At 44.8% G+C, this 18302-nt stretch overlaps 2 protein-coding genes across 4 annotated transcripts in view; one reads left to right on the top strand and one right to left on the bottom strand.

Annotated features, from left to right (window-relative positions):
* The window catches only part of FBXO45 (F-box protein 45), a 25682-nt gene extending 17017 nt beyond the window's left edge, over nt 1–8665 (bottom strand). The window contains exons 1-2 of the mRNA XM_070406478.1: nt 8232–8665; nt 491–847 (exon numbers count right to left, since the gene is read on the bottom strand). Coding sequence (XP_070262579.1) covers nt 491–847; nt 8232–8561 — 687 coding nt within the window. The 5' untranslated portion in view covers nt 8562–8665. The remainder of the gene's footprint in view (nt 1–490; nt 848–8231) is intronic.
* The window catches only part of WDR53 (WD repeat domain 53), a 26532-nt gene continuing 16560 nt past the window's right edge, over nt 8331–18302 (top strand). Inside the window, exon 1 of one of the 3 annotated variants that reach the window (XM_070406476.1) lies at nt 8331–8399. The gene's annotated coding sequence lies outside the window, so the exon portion shown is untranslated. Of the gene's footprint in view, nt 8400–8988; nt 9023–9043; nt 9321–18302 lie in introns of those variants that run through there. The other 2 variants (XM_070406474.1, XM_070406475.1) reach the window with 2 other exon arrangements.

The raw sequence follows: 18302 nt of genomic DNA, 5'->3' as shown, positions 1-18302 counted from the left end.
AAAGCAGATTTGGATGTGCCATAAAGGAAAGATGACAATCTAGAGCACAAGTTGGCAAACTATGGCCCCTGAGCCAAATCTAGCCTACAGCCTATAAATAAGATTTTATTGAAACACAGCTATGCTCATTCATTTACATATTATTTATGGCTGCTCTTGTGCTTTAAAAACAGAGTTGAATAGTTGTGACAGAGACCATACAGACCATAAAGCTTAAAATATTTACTATCTGGCCCTCCCTGTACAGAAAAAGTTTGCCAACGCCTGATTTAGAGCAAAAATGAACTGCTCAAGGTTGAATATGTATTAGGAAACAAATATAGAGATATTAAAAACTTATTAGACTAGCAGAGAAAGGCCAGTTACACTATTTAATAAAAAATTACCAAAAAGGACATACAAAGCCACTGTATAAAATTTTGTAAATTTAAAACAAATTAAGACATGATTTGACAAAGGCCCACATCTAAGAAAATACCTAGTTTCTCACCTGATATTTTGGTGCATTATTGCATTGTGGAAAACTGCCATTGACTTCTCCGTTATGTAGTAGATTATTGTCCACCAGATTCCAGCCCCAGCTCTGGTCATCACTGCCCAGCAGTGCCACATAACCTTGGCACTGCATAGGGGCTCGTTTTGTGGCAATTCCAATCACTGCCACAGTGCCCAGAGGGCCCTCCCACCACACTTCCCATGCATGGCGGCCCTCACTGAAACCAATCTTGGTCCTTGCACCATCAGTGCTCTGAGCAATGGGGTTTCGATGTAAAGTAAAGCCGTTCTTCTTAATGTAGACATTCCTGGAGCAGTCATTAGTGCTGAAGGCATGCTGGAAAGCACGTACCTGAAAAGATGAAAAACAGACCAAAAAATAGAAGTTTGGTTTTTCTTAAATATTAAAAGGTACCCAGCCCTAGCCGATGTGGCTCAGTTGGTTGGCATGTCATTCTGCACACAGAAAGGCTGCGGGTTCGAGTCCCAGTTTGAGCACAGACCTAGGCTACAGATTCAATTCCTGGTTGGGGCATGTATGGGAGGCAACTGATCGATGTTCTGTCTCACATCAATGTCTCTTTTTCTCTCGACCCCCCTCCTTCCCTCCTTCCCTCCCTCTCTCTAAAAGCAATGCATGTCCTCGGGTGAGGAATAAATAAAAATTGAAAGTACCCAAACCTCAGGCTATGTGTTTTTAAATAATAAAGTTACATATTTTTAAGTAATATAATAAACATTTCAAAAAATGGCTATGAGAGAGGGACTAGGTGACCTTTAATAAAGAATTTCAGCATTAGGACGGGCCTTAAAGGTCATCTAGTCCCTCTCTCATAACTTACTATTAGCAGACAGTTTCAGGATGGGACACTAACCTAACATTTAAAATAACTGCCAACTGTTTCATTTCTGACTAAAATTCTAACCCGTGGTATTTCTCCAAATAGACTTCTTAAAATATCAAAAGATGTTATATACAATAATCCATATACTTTAGAGATGATATTGAAATGTTTATACATAACATAATGATATCTGGGAACTGCTTTGAAATATCCAGGATTGGAATAGGAGATGGGTAGGGTAAACATGAAACTAGATTATCTATGAATTAATCATTGGTAAAGCTTGGTGATAGGTATAGGGAGGTTCATTAAACTATTTTCTCTACTCTAGTTTATATTCAATTATTTTTATATCAAAAAATTGAGATGCACAGTTTTTATGTTGGCAATCCTGTCAACTAAAAAGAATATGTTAAGTAAAAGAGAGAACTTAGTCATAACAGCTCTAAAGTTTTGAAAAATTTTAATAACCACAAACGATATTAGATCCTCAGCCTCCTGGCTAGGTATTAGTCATACACTGAGACAGCACCACTCTCATTTTACCAAATCAAATAATCTCCTAGATAGCATCTAAATTCAACCACTAGAACTTATAAAGAGATAGCTATTCAGAACAGCTTTGCCGGGAGCCAGTCCATCCTTGCTGCTTGACACAGTCGCTGCAGAGAAGAAACATCTGCACAGCATATGTTTCAAGGGACCTGGCGTATATGGCATACTGTTTTTAATATGTTTGCTCCCTTTAGTGCTATGTGTTTTAACCAAGGTCACCTCTCCGAGAAAGGTTGTTTTCCCAGGTGGGGATTTTTCCCTGAAGTTAAGGAGGGGATAAAACCTCTTAACTAAGTGCCAGGCGGGTAGTTAATCACTTTAACTACAAACAATCACCCTTAAGCTACATAATTTTTACTCCCTGGAATGGAGATAAGAAACGCCCTAACCTTTGCAATAGAAATTGACAGGATTAAAATCAACTGGTATAAATACAGATGTAACAAGACAACAAGTGAGAGAACCTAGAGAGAGAACCAAGAGACAGGACTTGGCTGGAGATCCTAGACAGAACCTAGAGACAGAACCTAGCAAGAGAACATGGCAAAAGATCCTGGACAGAACCTGGCTACAGATCTTGGCTGGAGAACCTAGACAGAACATGGCGACCAAACCTGGCTAGAACCTGGCTGGAGAACCTGGCTGGAGAAGCTGGATGGAGAACCTAGCAAGAGAACATGGCTACAGAACCTGGCTGGAGATCCTGACCAGAACTTGGCTGGATCCTAGCCAGAACTTCACTGGAGGTCTTGGACAAAACTTGGCTGGAGATCCTGGAGGGAGAACCTCGCTATGCTGATGAACTGAACCCAGTCTCCATGTCATTCCTTCATCGCCGACTCCGTCCACACCTTTGGGGATCCCTGGACCCGTTGGGGCTAGACCCCAGCACAGCTTCCCCTGATAGGAAAGGTTAGTTAACCTTCAGTAATTACCAGTTTTTTTAAGCTTCCAAAATAAAGATAGCATAAAAATTGCTACTCTGTACAAATAATAACAATTTTTCATGTTTTAATCATTTAAAGCTTTTGGCTCCCCCCCCCCTCTTATTTTATTTTTTTTATTTTCTTTATTGATTACGGTATTACTTATGTGTCCGCTTTTGGCTTTTTTAAAAAAAATTTCTACTTTGTTCAAACTACCCAAAAACAGCCAAAGGCTGGGACCTATTGCTTTAGTAAACCTGAGAAATCAACTCCAGAATCACAGAATTTCAGCACTAGGACGGGCCTTAAAGGTCACCTAGTCCCTCTCTCATAACTAAAAGTCAATAGCTAGATGCCCTGGCAGGTGTGGCTCAGTTGGTTAAAGTGTCAACCCAAAGGGTCACACGTTTGATTCCCAGTTGGGGCACATACCAAGACTGTGGGTTCAATCTCCAGTTGGGGTGAGTTCGGGAGGCAACCGATCGGTGTTTTCCTCTTCTCTCTCTCTCTCTCTCTCTCTCTCTCTTTCTCTCTCTCAAATCAATGGAGGTATATCATCAGGTGAGGATTTTAAAAAATAAATAAAATATTTAAATAAATTAGTTAAAAATAAATAATTAGAGAAAGAGCCCCAAAGAGAAGTCAGGTATCCAGGCCCCTCATGTACTGTTCACTTACTATTAGCAGACAGTACTTCAGGTTTTACTGTTGTATTCCAGAGCAGAGAGATTTAATAAAAAACAAACTAACCTGCTTATTTCAGATATCCCATGTTTACATAGAGGCTGTAAAACTGAAGTATTCCTACATTTTTTTCCTACCTGTTCCTATTTATAACAAACTTTTAAAAACCTGAAAGATCAAAACAGGATTAAAGAAGGAGTAAAACAACCCCAAAATATTAACTATTGCCCAAATAACTCACGAGATTACCATAAAGACAATCAACGCATTATAAAAAATTTCATTAATATGCAACTATGCCTATCCCTAATTCTTGTAAATACCAATTTCATTTTCTCTATCCTTATTCTCTTCGCCACACTGACACTGTTGACAACCTCTTTCTCAAAAGTATATGACATTTTCCTACTACCCAGGACTGATCCTTCATTTTAACATTTTTGGTGACCATTCTACCCCTCCCAATCTCTCCAGCCTCAGTCCTTAACCCTTTACCTGAATTCTTCCCAGACTTTTCTTTTTTCATAGGAAAGGGAAGCTAGTTTATTTTTATTTATTTATTTACTTACTTACTTTTTTTAATAATCCTCACCTGAGGATACTTTCTTTTCCATTGATTTTTAGAGAGACTGGAAGGGAGGGGGAGAGACAGAGAGAGAAACATTGATGTGATTGGTTACCATCCATCCCCACACGCCCCAACCGGTTGGGGCCCAGGATTGAGAACATAACCAAGGTCCGTGCCCTTGACCGGGATAGATCCTTTGACTCTTCAGTACATGGGTCGATGCTCTAACGACCTGTCTTTCTAAAATAGCATCCTTATTACATCTCATCCCAGTTCAGTAACTTTTGATAGTTCCATTGACGACCATATCAACTATAAGTTCGTCTGTCTGGCTTTCAAAGCCCTTCAGATCTGGTTCCTCCTATTTTCCTTTCTAATTTTGTGTTAATTTTCCTTGTCTGTAATATCATACCTGCTTTCCTCCTCCCACATATCCTCTAAGACAGTGGTTCTCAACCTTCCTAATGCCATGACCCTTTAATACAGTTCCTCATGTTGTGGTGACCCCCAATTTCATTGTTACAAATTGAACGTAATTAAAGCATAGTGATTAATCACAAAAACAATATGTAATTATATATGTGTTTTCCGATGGTCTTAGGTGACCCCGGTGAAAGGGTCGTTCGACCCCCAAAGGGGTCACAACCCACGGGTTGAGAACCGCTGCTCTAAGATCAGCCCCAATCTTACCACTTTCATGAAACTATTCTTAACCGGGATCACCCAATCTCCCTAATCTCTCTCTCTCCCCTACCCACCATAGTCTGCATCATACAACACAATTCTGAACACACCCCAACCACTTGATTCTAGTAAAAAACACCTTGCAAGAAGCTTAATCTAACCTAAACTGATCAAACCTCTAGGAAATACAGAGGACAGAAGAGCATGTTAAACAACACCATGGGAATAAAATACGCAAAATTCAGACCAAGGGAAACTATAGGGTAAATTACCTGATTTTTTTTTTTTAATGTTTTCATTGATTTTAGAGAGAGAGGAAGGGAGATGCAGAGAAAGAAACATCGATCGGCTGCCTCCTGCATACACTCTACTGGGGATCAAGCCTGAAACCCCGGCATGTGCCCTGACCAGGAATCCAACCGGCGACCTCTAGGTTCAAGGGACAACACTCAACAAAGTGAGCCACATTGGCCAGGGCTTGACAACGTTGTTTGTTTGTTTTTATTTTTCGTTCATCCTCACCCGAGGATATTTTTCCATTGATTTTGTTTTTCTTTTTAGAGAGAGTGAAAGGAGGAAGGGATGGGGGGGTGGGAGGTGGAAGAGAGAGAAACATGGAGAGAGACACATCAATTGGTTGCCTCCTGCATGAGCCCGAGGGGTTGGACTGACCCTGCAACCCAGGTACATGACCTAGGCCAGGAATCGAACATGAGACCCTTAGGTCCAAGGGCCGATGCTCTAACCACTTAACATACTAGCCAGGGCATGACCTGATTTCTTCAATAAATAAGTTGCAGGAATGAGAGATGGGGAGATGGAGGGTGAATTTATAGACTGAGGTAGCCTTAAGAGACATGTCAACTGTTTGCCATTGGAACATTATATAGATCTTGGTTAAATAAAGTGAAAATTAAAAATAAATATTTAACATTTATGAGACAATTGGAAATCTGAACACTGTATTTTTTTATATTAAGGAATTACTGTTAGTTTCTTTATAGTTTGGAGATGTAATGATATTGTGATTATGTTAAGTGTCCTTATCTTTTAGAGATGGATACTAAAAAATTCAGAAATTGAAAAATACACAAATAAATAAATAAAAACAGCCAATACCGGTTTGGCTCAGTGGATAGAGCGTCGGCCTGCGGACTGAAAGGTCCCAGGTTCGATTCCGGTCAAGGGCATGTACCTGGGTTGCGAGCACATCCCCAGTGGGAGATGTGCAGGAGGCAGCTGATCGATGTTTCTCTCTCATCGATGTTTCTAACTCTCTATCTCTCACCCTTCCTCTCTGTAAAAAATCAATAAAATATATTTTTAAAAAATAAATAAATAAATAAATAAATAAAAACAATATATAGTTCCTGTCCCAAGTCTCAGGCACAACCTGGACTGTACATTATGGCTAACAGCTTTAAGACCTACTTTAGGACCTAAGTCTGAAATTTGAAGAATTATAGTTAGATGCTAAGTATGACTGGAATAATTGATGCTATTAGGTGACATGGAAAATATGAACTTTGAAAAAGAAGACAAATCCTAAAGAGATTAACAGCTCCAAATACTTTCCAGTTTTATATTATCTCAAGCCTGTTCCCATCCTTCTTTCAGTTACCAGACTCCCTGGAAATCCTGTCTGACTCTTCCTTCTTCATCTCACTCAGCCAGTCAGTTAGCTGTCCACCTATGTGGATCTGTTCTCTGCAACAGCTCTCCCAACCATCCCCTTCTCTCCTCTATACACTTGTTCATACATTTGTTCTATATACTTGTCTTAAGTACCTCTGGTATAGGCACTAACCCCTGTCCTCTCCAATTCATCTTATAGCCAAGTTTTCCTAAAGCTCAGCTCTTATTTTGGTACTCCTCCATTCAAACATCTGTGGTTTCCCAATGTAGAACAAAGCCCAAACTATATACTAATAGACTCAAGGCTATATTTCAAGGACCTCCATGATATACATCATTTCAGCTTACCTTTACAATCATATTTCCCACTATTTTAATTCAATCAAATGAAACTTTTCTATTTAGCCTCGCCTCTAAGCTCCAAACTGTAACCGGTGCCTATCTGAAATCTCGTGGATATCTCAAACACAGTCAATTCTATTCTACCCAAACGGAACTAATTCTTAGTCCTGCAAATCTAGCCCAGGTGATCCCTATATTATGTAAGCCAGATATCTAGGAGTCATCCTTAGCACCTCCCTCTTCCTCACCCCTAATTCACATCTACTGCTAAGTCCTGTAGATTTTACTTCCTAAATCTCTCCTAAATTTCTCTTCATCTGCTCCATTACCTACTTCCTAATTGACCTACCCATATTTCTAAGGTTCCCTCCAACCCGTGCTCCATACTGAAGTTAGAAATAACCTCTTAAAAAATGCAAACTAATCATATCATCAATCCCCACACGCCTAACCCCCTCTGGCTTACACTTCAGAATGACTTCCCTATAGTTTAGCCCCAGTCTACCTCTTCCATCTTATCTCAAACCTGTCTCACTTTTGCTCTCTATACTCCAGCCACACTGATGTATTTGTGTACCTCATACTCAGGAGGTTCTCCCCCAACAGGCTCTTCTCACTCCTTGGCTTACATATCCTTATCCTTCAAGTCTCAGTTTATCATTATTTCTTTAGAGAAGGCCTTCCCTGACCTCCTTACCTAGGTCAAATTCTCCATTACTCAAACTCAGAGCGTCAATGTCCTCTCAGCCCAACCATACCTGTTACTTGACATTTTTATTTGCATATGAAGAAGGCAGGAATATGCACAATAAACTAAGGGAGGAGGGGGGAATGCAACAAAACCGGAATTCTATGACAAATAGAATTAAAGAGACACACAATCAAGGTGGAACTAGGAAGAAGTTGGCAAGGAAGTAGCCAATAATAGTGGGACAAGGCAGTATTTTGATGGTTAAGCGATGCCCATGGATATCCTGAGAGGTAGCAGAATGCCCAGGACCACACAAACTTATGAGCCTGAAACATAGCAGAAAGAATTAGAGAACCCGGGGGAAAATAAAAGGAAAAAATGATTATAAATCAGATTTCGGGAAAGGTTAGGTGCATGTGAGCGTGAAAACCGAAGTGCCAAAGCAGGAAGATCTAATAAAGCCTATTTGGAGGGCACGGGAAGAGGGAAAAAAAAAAAAAAAAAAAGATGAGCGTATTGAAGGTACAACAATAGGGTGGTCTGTCTTTAAAGGGAAAGGCTATGAAAAGTAGAATGAGTGATGGAAACGGTACCATCTGGTCCTTTAAAAAGTATCACGGAAGTGGAGTGGGTAAGGAGCCGAACTTGAATCCGAAGAGATGTTTATGGAGGGGGAAGGTGAGGGAAGGCACTGACTGGTCCCCGGGAAGGCGGGAGGGATGGGGAAGCCAGGCGCCCGACTCAAGCTGCGCTGGGAGGCACTGAGCGCGGGCCGGGGGCTGCGGCGTGGCCCCGAGCTCCCTCACCTTGGCCTTGTAGCTGGGCAGGTTGCAGAGGATGTCCGTGCGCAGAGCCTCCTCGGCCAGGCTGCGGGCGCACAGGCTCCGCCACACCTCGCTGTTCTCGTCGCCGTGCAGGCAGCGGTACCAGTGCTTGCACACCAGCGCGCAGCTCCGCAGCTCGGACAGCTCCAGGTAGGAGAACACCAACTCCAGCACCCGGCTGGGCAGCCGGCCCCCGGCGCCCGCGGACCCGGAGCCCGAGCCGGCGCCCGCGCCGCCGCCGCCGCCGCCGCCGCCGCCGCCACAGCCCGCGCCGCCGGAGGCTGCCCCAGCCCCCGGGGCCGGCGCCGCCATCGCCTCACCAGCCGGCCCGAGGGCCGCCGCCACCGCCGCCGCTTCCCCCCGTCTCTGCTGGGGAGGCCAAGCCTCGCCTAGAACCCGGAGCTGCGCTCACCGCCCCTTTCACGGCTCACCGCCGTCGCCTCCGCCACTCCCGCCCCTGCCCCGGGGCGTCCGCCGCCGCCCCGCCTCACTGAGGGCAGACGCGCCCGCGCTCGGGCGTCCCCCGCCCCTCCCCCGCGGTTCAGCGCGGGCGCCGGAGCCGCCCGACTCGTGAGGCCTCCGGGAGGCGCGCCCGCGGCCCCGCCATGCGGGTTGAGGGCACGAAGCAAGGGCGCACGCCCAGCTCGCTCGCGGTTCCTCTCGCCCCGGAAGTGACCGTTTGGCGGAGGCGCCTGGCGCCCTACGCGGCCCGGGATTGGGCGCCGGCGGGTGAGGTCATCACGAGGCGCCGCGGAGGGACGCGGGAAGAGCAGGTAGGAAGGCGTGCGGCGCCGGGGGGCTGGAGCTGGCCTCGCGCGACTTTTCCTTTTTGAGGTCTGGGGGTCCACGTTGGCTTCCCCGGGCCTCTCTGCCTGTTAGACTTCTCTGTGCCCGCGAGGTCCGCGTCGCCGACTCCACCGTAACGCAGGGAGCTTCCCTCGCCGGGCCAGCCACTCCCTCCTCCGGCGCCCCCGGCCGAGTTGGACCTTCGTCCCTTACCTTCGGCAGCCACGGCGGTCCTTTCCTGGTTAGGTTCTCATCAGAACGTGAAGCCTGGCGTGTGCTCGGAAAGTAAGGCCGCCACTTTTGAAAGTCCCTCTCCCAACGTTTGGGTAACTACGAAGGGCTACATTCTTTTGGTCAAAATGTGGCCTTTCCCAGGCTCCCCTTCAAACTAAACGATTGATTGATTGGTAGGAGGATTCAGGCGGAGGGTTCTTATTTAATTAGACCTTCCGACGGGAGAAGGACTGGGAGACGTCATTGTAGAGGGCTTCGTGGAAGGGAAAGAACTTAAGCGTTATTTGGTCATACTGTTTTCTTCGTTGAAAACTTTACAAAAGGTCTTCCGACAACTTTTAAATATTATTCAGTAAGAGAAAATAATAGCTATCACTCTACTAGGGTCCTTGATGCGGGTTTTTATGGAATTCTCAAATAACTCTATGAGGTCATAATTACGATAACAGGGCTCATACATTTCCTTAGTAGTCGGTGCTACTGTCTTTATGTCGTAAGAAATCTTTCCTGAAACTCCCTTGCTGTGTATAATCTATTTCTTGCCTGCCAGTAAAAATAAAGGGACTAGTGGCGTTCCCTTCTTTCCAGGTTTTTTTTTTTCTTCTCCAACACTCTTAGTGACCCAGATTCTTTTCATTCTTGCTAGTGCCAGTGGCACAGCTCTTTAGTCATGTTGGCTGCTAACCAGCTTCTCCACATCAAGGGCAACTTTGGAAACCCCAAGCATGTGAAGAGAAGCTGACCTATACTTACTACAGTGATAATGACTATGTGGTAGCGCAACCTCAGTCTTCGGGGTTTTACTCATTTTTCAGCTCTCAACCATAGGACATCCGAGGAGGAAGACCAGCATTTCTCTGGGAAGACACTTAACTTTCTTTTAAATCTTCAAGGATACCCGGAATTGATACATCTGAGAAGGGGGCACAGAAGCAGGCCGAATAACAGTTTTAAAGGCACAGATACTTGGAAAGGACAACTGGGGTGTATGGCGGTATGACTGAAGCAGAGTGTTTAGAGTAGAGATCACTCAGTTGTTAAAGATGTTACCCTTTTATCCTGTTTTTTACAGTGTAGGTGAAGTTGAGCCTCTCAAGGCCCTGATCAGGCGATTCTGATTCATGCAAATCTTTCACTTGCTCATACTACTCACTGAGAACAGCGAGGTGTGGCGGAGCCTGTGCGCCCGCAGCCTGGCCGAGGAGGCTTTGCGCACGGACATCCTCTGCAACCTGCCCAGCTACAAGGCCAAGGTGTGGGAGCTCACGGCCACGCCGCTGCCCCCAGCCCCGCGCTCAGCGCTTCTCATCTCAGCTTGAGTCAGGCGCCTGGCTTCACTATCCCTCCCACCTTCCAGGGCACCACACTCTGGATTCTAGTCCACTCAATGAGGTAACTTGTGTGTGGCAGAGTACCTCCCAGGTGGCCCAAGTAGAATTTCTAAATAGGAAAAGATTTTCTTGACCATGCCTCCTTTTCTTTATACAAATCTTTCACTTGCTCATACCACTCCTGACCATGTCCCGTTCTTCATGTTTAGTATTCTCTCTGGCTGTTCAGAACTGCCAGCTTTTGCACTCCACCCTTTCTAAAAATGCTCGCAGAGTACCCCACCTTCCCCAACCCACTCTATGATCTCATTAGGTGTTGGAAGGAATCTATTATCTAATTAAAGTAATTCACAATGGGATATGATTAGTTGTTGTGCTTGACCCTTTAGGCATCTGTATGAGAGGTTTGTTGACTTGAAACCTCAATATGGGGATAGTGGCACTTAACCTATTTCTGGTGGGCTTTCCAGTCCTCATAAGAGAATAACAAGAAACAGTAGCTTGAAAACTTCTTTCTGAAAGATTGTTTTGATTCAATGCAGATTTAATTACATTTTTTCCCACTGCCTTTTACTATAGCAGTTTGATTGTTTAAAACTTTTTGATGGTGAACTTTGGGTATGTGTCAAATAATAAATTTTAATCTTGCAGACTAACTAAAGTAATTTTGGGGACTCTGGTTGAGTTATGGATCAGTACTCTGGTTAGTTGGAGTAACAGTTGTTAGTAGTATTTTTTTCTTATCTTTTGTATGTCTGTGGAGTCAGTTGTTACTTTACCTCTTTCATTTCTGATTTTGTTTATTTGGGTCCCCTCTCTTTGTTTCTTGGTGAGCCTGGCTAGAGGTTCATCAGTCTTGTTTATCCTTTCAACGAACCAGTTCTTGGTTTTACCGATCTTTTGTATTGGTGTGTTGAGGGTTTTTTTGTTTTTTTTTTGTTTGTTTGTTTGTTTTTGGTCTCTATGTCATTTATTTCCGCTCTGATCTTATTTCCTTCCTTCTGCTTACTCTGGGCTTTTCTTGTTGCTCTCTTTCTCATTCTTTAAGTTGTAGGGTTAGACAATTTATTACCATTTTTTTCTGTTTGTTGAGGTAGGCCTGTAAAACTATGAACTTTCCTCTCAGGACTGATTTCACTGTGTCCCGTAAATTTTGGATTGTTGTGTTTTCAATGTCATTTGTTTCCAGGATGCTTTTTATTTCTTATTTGGTAAACCAATCTTTGTTTAATAGCATGCTGTTTAGCCTCCAAGTGTTTGATTTTTTTTCCGTTATTTTATTGTAGTTCATTTCTAATTTTATGCCATTTTGATCTGAGAAGATCCTTGATGTGATTTCTACCTTCTTGAATTTGAAGAGACTTTGCCTGTGTCCTAATATATGGTGTATCTTTGAAAATGTCCCATGTGCACCCAAGAAGAATGTATATTCTGTAACTTTGGGGTGAAATGTTCTGAAGATGTTGATTAGTTCCACCTGTTGTAGTGAGTCATTTAGGATTGCTGTTTCTTTGCTAATTTTATGTTTAGAGTATTTATTCAGTGGTGTCAATGGGGTATTAAAGTCCCCTACTATGATTATATTGCTGTCGATCTTTCCATTGATAGCTTCCAGAAGTTTTTTTATGTATTTGGGTGCTCCTGTATTGGGTGCATATGTTTACCAGAGTTATATCCTCTTGTTGAATTGCTTCCATTAGTATTATGAAGTGCCCCTCCTATCTCAACATGGTCTTCACTTTGAGGTCTATTTTGTCAGATATAAGTATTGCTACCCCAGTTTTGTTTTTTTTGTTTTTTTTTTGCTAAAAGTATTACAAAGGGTATTACATAAGTGTCCTTTTTTTTTCCCCCCACCCTTGACAAACCCCTGCCCTCCCTTACCCCCCAGTGTCTTATGTCCATTAGTTATGCTTATATGGATGCATACAAGTCCTTCGGTTGATCTCTTACTCCCCTCCCTCCTGTCCCCCAACCCTCCCTGGCCTTCCCACTGCAGTTTGACAATCAGTTTGAGGCAACTCTGCCTCTGTATCTATTATTATTCAAAAGTTTGTAATGGTCTTTATTATCCATGAACTAGAGGCCCGGTGCACAAAAATTTGTGCACTCGGGGGGAGAGGTCCCCCAGCCCGGCCTGTGCCCTCTCACAGTCTGGGACCCCTCGGGAGATAATGATCTGCTGGCTTAGGCCTGCTCCCGGGTGGCAGAGGGCAGGCCCAATCCCTAAGTGCAGCCCCTGGTCGGGCTCAGAGCAGGGCCGATTGGGGAGTTGGGGCGCCATCCCCTGTCATGCACAGAGCAGGGCGGATCGGGAGGTTGCGATGCCACCCTCAGTCACGCTCAGGGTAGGGCCGATTGGGGGGTTGGGGCACTGCCCCCTGTTACACTCAAGGCAGGGTCTATGGGGAGGTTGTGGCGCCACCCCCTGTCACGCACAGAGCAGGGCCGATCAGGGGGTTGGGGCGCTGCCCCCTATCACTAACAGAGCAGGGGCCATCAGGGGGGTTGAGGAGCTCCCCCCTGTCACTCACAGAGTAGGGCCGATAGGGGAGTTGGGGCACTGCCCCGTCACACACAGAGCAGGGCGGATCAGGGGGTTGGGGCGCTGCACCCTGTCACACTCAGGGCAGGGCCAATGGGGAGGTTATGGCTCTACCCTGTCACACACAGAGCAAGGCCCGTGGAGGGGGGTTGGGGCGCCACCCTCTATCACCCACAGAGCAGGGCTGATCAGGGGGTTGGGGCACCGCCACTGTCACACTCAGGGCAGGGCCGATGGAGAGGTTATGGTTCTACCCTGTCACACACAGAGCAGGGCCCGTGGGGGTGGGGGGTTGGGGCACCGCACCCTGTCACACACAGAGCAGGGCCCGTGGGGGTGGGGGGTTGGGGCGCCTCACCCTGTCACACACAGAGCAGGGCCGATCAGGGGGTTGGTGCTCTGCACCCTGTCAAACACAGAGCCGCAGGGCAATCGGGGGATTGGGGAGCTCCCCCCTATCAGGCACAGAGCAGGGCTGATCAGGGGCTTTGGGCGCTGCCCCCTGTCACGCTGATCCCGGTGCTGGGAGGCCTCGCTGCTCCCCTGATCCCGGTGCCGGGAGGCATATTACCCTTTTACTATATAGGATAGAGACCTGGTGCATGGGTAGGGGCTGGCTGGTTTGCCCTGAAGGGTGTCCTGGATCAGGGTGGGGGTCCCCACTGGGGTGCCTGGCCAGGCTGGCTGAGGGGCTGAGGGCTGTTTTCCCGCAGGCAGTTGACTAAAAGCTCCCAACCACTCCTTGTTTTCTTTTTTTTTTTTTTTTATTCTGGGCCAGCTTTAGCTCTGAGGCCTCGCTGCTGAAAACATGGATACAATGTTGCGGTCCGGGGCTGACTGAAAGCCGGTTTTGTTTAGCTTCTTATTTGCAACATAGTAATAGTTGCTTAGAGTTGCAGTTGAGAGTCTGGCAAGTGAGGCAGGGAACGTTGGAGTCTGCAGTCCCTGGAGGAAGCAAGCCTCCCTGCTCACTTCAGTGCATGGCTGCCGGCCGCCATCTTGGCTGACAGTTAATTTGCATAAGGATACGCTGATTAGCCAATGGGAAGGGTAGTGGTCGTACGCCAATTACCATGTTTCTCTTTTATTAGTGTAGATGAGTGAGATCATGTGGTATTTTTCCTTCATTGACTGGCTTGTTTCACTTAGCATAATGCTCTCCAGCTCCATCCATGCTGTTGCAAATGGTAAGAGTTCCTTCTTTTTTACAGCAGCATAGTATTCCATCATGTAGATGTACCACAGTTTTCTAATCCATTCATCTACTGATGGGCACTTAGGCTGTTTCCAGATCTTAGCTATGGTGAATTGTGCTGCTATGAACATAGGGGTGCATATATCTTTTCTGATTGGTGTTTCTGGTTTCTTGGGATATATTCCTAGAAGTGGGATCACAGGGTCAAATGGGAGTTCCATTTCCAGTTTTTTAAGGAAACTCCATACTGTCTTCCATAGTGGCTGCACCAGTCTGCATTCCCACCAGCAGTGCACAAGTGTTCCTTTTCCATTTCCATTTCCATTTGCTTGAAAATTTTTTCCCATCCCTTCACTGTCTGTCTGTATGAGTCTTGTTCTGAGGTGTGTCTTTTGTAGACAGCAAATATATGGGTCATGTTTTCTTATCCATTCAGCTATCTGTGTCTTTTGATTGGGACATTTAATCCACTTAAGTTTAAGGTTATTGATAGGTACTTGTTTGTCACCATTTTATTCTTTATGCCTATGTAACTTCTTCCCTTTCTATTTCTTCTTTTTATATCAGTCCCTTTAGCATTTCTTGCATTGCTGGAATTGGTGGTAATAAACTCCCTTAGCCCTTTTTTGTCCATGAAGCTCCTGATTTCACCTGGAATTTTGAATGGTAGCCTTACTAGGTATAATATTCTTGGATTCAGTCCCTTGCTTTGCATCACTTTGTATATTTCATTACATTCCCTTCTGGCCAGATGTGTTTCTGTTGAGAAACCAGTTGATAGTCTAATGCAGTGATGGCAAACCTATGACAAGTGTGTCAAAGGTGACACTCAAACTCATTTTTTTGGTTGATTTTTCTTTGTTAAATGGCATTTAAATATCCTACCTAATAAAAGACAAAAAGGGAATTGACTGTACCTTCGCTACGCCTCCCATTGGCTAATCAGCGTGATATGCAAATTAACCGCCAACAAAGAGGGCAGCTAATTTGCATACTGCAGGCAGGGCAGGACAGTACCATCCCGCCTGCTATTTGCCACCAGGGCGGTGGGGTGGGACAGCGCCATCCAGCCTACCCTGCCGCCATCTGGGCCTGCCATCTGCCACCGGGGGAGCGGACCTAAGCCAGCAGGTGGTTATCTCCCAAGGGGTCCCAGACTGTGAGAGGGCACAAGTGGGGCTGCGGGACACCCCACCACCACCAGTGCACAAATTTTTGTGCACCGGGCCTCTAGTATAAAATAAATATCAAAAGTATAAGTCTTTGTTTTACTATGGTTGCAAATATCAAAAAATTTCTATATGTGACACGGCACCAGAGTTAAGTTAGGGTTTTTCAAAATGCTGACATGCCGAGCTCAAAAGATTTGCCATCACTGGTCTAATGGGAGATCCCTTGTAGGTAACCTTTTGTCTCTCTGGCAGCCTTTAAAATTCTTACTTTGTATTGATGTTTGCCAATTCAGTTATGATGTGTTTTGTTGTCAGTCTTTTTTGGGTTCATCTTGTTTGGTATACTGTGTGCTTCTTGGACGTGTGTGGCTTTTTTCTTCCCAACATCAGGGAAGTTTTCTGTCATTATTTCTTCAAACAGGTTTTCTATTCCTTGCTCAGCTTCCTCTCCTTCTGACACCTCTATTATGTGGATGTTATTTCATTTTGTGTTGTCCCAAAGCTCCCTTAGGCTCTCGTCCTGCTTTTTAAGTTTTCTTTGCAGTTGCTGCTCTGCTTGGGTGGCTTAACTTGTTGTCTTCTAACTCACTGATGATGTCCTCAGCCTCTTCTAGTCCAGCAGTCGCCACTGGTGGTCCATGAGGTCCTAAAGGTTGGCAACCGCTGTATCTAGTCTGCTTTTGAAACTTTCCATTGTGCTCTTTATTGCATCATTTCCTCTTGATTCTTCATTTCGCCTTGATTCTTACATATGTTGTTGAATTTGTCTTCCATCCTTTTCAGTGTCCTTATAACCATTGCTCTGAATTCTTTCTCTGACAACCTGCTTGCCTCCATTTTGTTTATTTCCTTTTCTGGTGATTCCTCCTTTTCTTTCAAATGGGGGTGGTTTCTTTGTCTCCCCATTTTTGCTGTTCCTTTGTGATTGTTTCTAGGTATTAGATCAAACTGCCATGCCACCCAGATTTTTTGTTTGTCTTATATAGTAGATGTTTTGTGGGACCCAGTGGTGCAATCCGATCTTCTGGGCTGGGTAATCTAGGGGTGCCCCCTACTTGGGATATTTGGGTTCTCTTGGTGTAGTTGGGTCTTGAGTGTTATTGTGCCATTCGTGGATGGAGTCTCCTCGCAGGGTTGCAGGTTATGAGGCTCACTCTCTACCACATTTACTGAACAGCACAAAATACAACTTGACAAGTCACAACACAAAGAGAACAAAACACAAATGTACTCACAACACCAATAACCCCAATATAAGTGACCACCAGAGAAAAGAGAATTAGGAGAGAGAAAAGAGAGCAAAAATGATATTTTGATAAGAAGAAAAAGGTAAGAAAAAAGAAAGAGAAGAAAAATGAAGAAAAAACATATAGCAGAAAAAATACCACAAAATAAATAGATGAACAAAAAAATGCAAACAAACACCCAGAAAAAAGGGGGTGGGGCAGAATCTATAGAAGCAGAGCTTATATACAGAAAGTAAGATTAAGGAATTGAATGAATAGGGGAAGGACCTCAGTTCAGTATAAAGGAGGTAGAAAGAGAATGAGTGAATAAGAAGAAAAGAAATGTAAAAATATTTAAATAAAAAGATAAAACAAAAAAATTTTAAAAATTTATCTTTGTCCATTTTGGGAAAAGAAGAATAGAGGAGAGGGCCAGTAGGCTTGAGTTTAGTGAGTGATACTAATTAAACAATTAGAAGAAGAAGAGAGCCAGAGAGGAGAGGGAAAACAAGCATAAAAAATTGGCGAAGAAAGAAAATAGTAGGGTACATGGACTTGGAGCAGAGGAGAGGAAATTAGATATATGAGTAAGCCAACAGAGACCACAGTAATAATAACACGTCAATAAAGCAGATAAGATCAATTTAACAAGGAGTGAAAGGAAAGAGAAGCTAAAGCGGGGCAGGAGAAGAGAAAACAGGATGTAAAAGGAGAAGTAAAGAAGAAAAGGGTGGGAAAAAAAGATAAAATAATAAAAATAGAATGAAGAAAAAATAAAGAAAATAAAAAATATCCTATATAGCCCTGGCCAGTTTGGCTCAGTGGATAGAGCGTTGGCCTGTGGACTGGAGGGTCCCAGGTTTGGCTCTGGTCAAGGGCACATGCCCAGGTTGCAGACTCAGTCCCTGGTGGGGGGTGTGCAGGAGGCAGCCGGTCAATGGTTCTCTCTCATCACTGATGTTTCTGTCTCTCTTTCCCTCTCCCTTCCTCTCTGAAATCAATCAATAAAGATATATTATATATATTTCCTATATAATAAAAGGGTAATGTGCAAATTGACCCTGACAGCAGAATGACTGGGAATGACTGGTTACTATGACACACACTGACCGGCAGGGGACAGACACTCAATGCAGGAGCTGCCCCTGGTGGTCAGTGCTCTCCCACAGGGGGAGCTCTGCTCAGCCACAAGCCAGGCTGAAGACTGCCAGCACAGCGGTGGTGGCGGGAGCCTCTCCCGCCTCCTCAGCAGTGCTAAGGATGTCCGGCTGCAGCTTGGGCCTGCTCCCTGCTGGCAAGTGGACATCCCCCGAGGGCTCCCGGGCTGCCAGAGGGATGTCTGACTTCCAGCTTAGGCCTGATCCCCTGGGGAGCGGGCCTAAGCCAGCAGGTGGACATCCCCCGAGGGGTCCCAGACTGCGAGAGGGTACAGGCTGGACTGAGGGACCCCTCACCCCAAGTGCACAAATTTTTGTGCACTGGGCCTCTAGTATTTTTAATAAAAGATAAAGTTAAAAAGTGAAGTGTCATTTGTTTCAGCCAAGTTTTAATGCCCCATGGGGGC

Source organism: Myotis yumanensis, unplaced genomic scaffold, assembly GCF_028538775.1.
Source record: "Myotis yumanensis isolate MYYU_CA2020_CCGP unplaced genomic scaffold, mMyoYum1.0.hap1 SCAF_2, whole genome shotgun sequence".
NCBI lineage: Eukaryota > Metazoa > Chordata > Mammalia > Chiroptera > Vespertilionidae > Myotis > Myotis yumanensis.
The sequence above is the reverse complement of the archived record's forward strand: the minus strand, read 5'-3'. Positions and strand labels throughout refer to the sequence as shown.